The 2670-nt window shown below is 31.9% G+C and overlaps 2 protein-coding genes across 3 annotated transcripts in view; both read left to right on the top strand.

The window, feature by feature from the left end:
* LOC106109141 (partitioning defective 3 homolog) overlaps positions 1–1028 on the top strand; it is a 19252-nt gene extending 18224 nt beyond the window's left edge. Inside the window, exon 9 of the mRNA XM_013290545.1 lies at positions 960–1028. Within this exon, the coding sequence (XP_013145999.1) occupies positions 960–1028 (69 nt within the window). The remainder of the gene's footprint in view (positions 1–959) is intronic.
* Positions 917–2670, top strand: part of LOC106109354 (sn1-specific diacylglycerol lipase beta) — a 50608-nt gene continuing 48854 nt past the window's right edge. For both annotated transcript variants that reach the window (XM_013290821.1, XM_013290820.1), the window contains exons 1-2: positions 917–1024; positions 1143–1235. In XM_013290821.1, the coding sequence (XP_013146275.1) occupies positions 1183–1235 (53 nt within the window). In that variant the 5' untranslated portion in view covers positions 917–1024; positions 1143–1182. The remainder of the gene's footprint in view (positions 1025–1142; positions 1236–2670) is intronic.

The following is a 2670-nucleotide window of genomic DNA, read 5'->3' as shown; positions in this document are numbered from 1 at the left end:
ACAAGACTATGAAAATTGTTAAAAACATCACTCGATACACGTGCATTTAACCTTGATTCATTGTAATATAAGCAAAGTCGTGGAATTTAATTTTTATATGTTACAAGTATTTAAGTGAACAATAGTTAATTATCCAGTGGCTGCATATTCAATTACTTATATTGTTTATTGCAGTTTTATTATATACGATTACATGCAATTGTCGTTTTTCTGAACTATAATAAAACGGAATATTAAAGCAACCTGCATATGTTATACTGTAACAATAAATCAATGATTATTTAATAACTATAATAAAAACTTGTGAATCGTAAATAATAATGTAATTATATAAAAAAATAGCTATTACATAACACGAGAATAACAATATTCTATCAATTACAAACGGTCAAACAGTTACTTAACCTTAGGTAACCTTTAAAGGTAACGCTTGGTTACTGGTTACCTTTTACAGGTTTCTAAACATGTTAAAAGTTAATTGTTAAAACACATTAGCTTTTGTAATTGAACTAAAATTACGGATTACCCGATTGTATAACGTAAAGTTATTATCATCATCATCACCAGCTCACTATAAGTCCCCACCGAAGTGCTCGGAGCCTACCCTAAATAAGGAGTGACTACGCCATAGTCAACCATGCTGGCACATCGCGAGTTGACTTCACACATGTCTTTGAATTTCTTTGCCGATATGTGCAGGTTGCATCATCGTAAAAACGTTGGGTAAATTATGTACATATAAAAAATTCGAAAAATCGAAAATCACATTGGTACATGGCAGGATTCGAACCCAAGACCTGTAGGTTACAAGTCAAGTGCTTAAACCACTGAGCCGCCGACGCTCTCAAAGTTATACTCTCTGTTAATTTATTTCATCAAGAGCACTAGTATTCTTCACTGTGATTTGTAAACACAAGCAAATTAATCGTATACAACTAACATTATACTCTTTGTTCCAGGCAATAGATTCAGCGTGGGGTCCTTCAGGACATTACGTTAATTACGAAGAAATTCAAAACTTCAAGTAAGTATTTTCTAGAAAAATCTAGAATGAAAAATGTTTCACGTATATTTTATTCTTTAATCGTTTAAGTAATTTTAGTTCTTATTTAGATGTGTGTAAAGTTTATATTTCCATGCAGCGCGCGTCGTGAGAAACTAAGCGAGGTGCAAATTGGTCAAATGAGGCTACAGATGAACGAGAGGCAGCAGAGAGCAAAGGCTGAAGAAGAAAGGTAAACATTTTATCATACTAATATTATTAATGCGAAAGGTAATGGATGGATGTTTGTTTGGTGGTAAAATTCAGTATAGATGTAGATTATAGTGTGGAAGAACACATAGGCTACTAACGTTTGTTTTTTCTTAATTCCACGTGAACGGAATCGCGGGCCAAAGTTAGTACCAATCTAATTTTAGTAACAATCATAACTTTAATCAATATCAAGTATTTAACTACATAACTAATAATACATCAAAATCAACATTTTAGTTAGTCCTTTTATTTAATTCCTACTTTCTTTGCCTTAGTAAACCCGAAAAAATGATTTTTTACTCGTTTGTACTGACTTAAATATTTTATATTTTTACATCCGAGCCACTTGCCCTTATTATCCATTAAAGAAAATAAATTACGTAAAGTCTATTAAATTTAGAAGTGGGCGTATCGAATACGCGTATTTCCGAGCTCCAATAAAATTGTTTTGATTACGTCGAAATGGGCTCTACGATCTACGCTATAAATAGACTCTACTTTATTATACACCTCATAAATACCCTCTTGTACTGACGAGCGTTTTTTATATTTTATTAATATAATCTGTTTTATTAGATATTAAAGTTAATAAAGTTATTTTTATGTACAGTCAGCTACATAAATGTGTACACATTTATAAAACCTTAGACACTTTTCATACACATTATGACTGGGAAACACATGTGTTTATTAATAGACAAACTTTTTTTAATTCCGCGCAGACGATGTCATGAACAAAAGCTAGCTCATTGTATTTAGTTTTAATTATTTTCTTTTGTTTCGTAGCTCTTTTCATTACTTTTGAATGACCTTAACTTGAATGTTGTTTTATTAGCGGTCAGTTATAAAAACTAGAATTAATGAGTTATTCAGTATGTTTTTGTGATTGGCATCACTAACATCGACAGGATTGTACAAAAAGATGAAACGTGACCTCCGTTTGATCCTCTTGGTCACGATTGAATTCGCTTTTATTTATTCTCGAATGTATAAATAACCATCGACAATGAAAGAAGTTTTTTTAATATAATAAATCACCGAAATGTACAGGACGTTCCCCTAAGGTTACCCAATTGATGACCGCTATCAACCATGTTATTTTAAAACACTAAACATGAATTACAGTTTAAGAAAGGAAATTCTGTGGAAAGTATTGTCGAAAGCCTATCTAACAGTGAGCAGATAAAGGATGAAGATGAATCATCAGTTTTCTTAACCAGTCGTCTAAGAAAACGCAATTTTACTATCTAACCTTAAATGTGAACAATGAAAGATCTTTTGACGAACGACGGGCTTGTTAGGTACACAATCGTCTTACTTTTTATTTTATTCGACTTTTACTTTCGTAACACTAAGACCTGTTTTAGGGAGCATCACGGATGTATTATCACCGTTAAATGTGGTTATTTGTAATC

This window comes from Papilio polytes, unplaced genomic scaffold (assembly GCF_000836215.1).
Source record: "Papilio polytes unplaced genomic scaffold, Ppol_1.0 DF821289.1, whole genome shotgun sequence".
Classification (NCBI taxonomy): Eukaryota; Metazoa; Arthropoda; class Insecta; order Lepidoptera; family Papilionidae; genus Papilio; species Papilio polytes.
The sequence above is the reverse complement of the archived record's forward strand: the minus strand, read 5'-3'. Positions and strand labels throughout refer to the sequence as shown.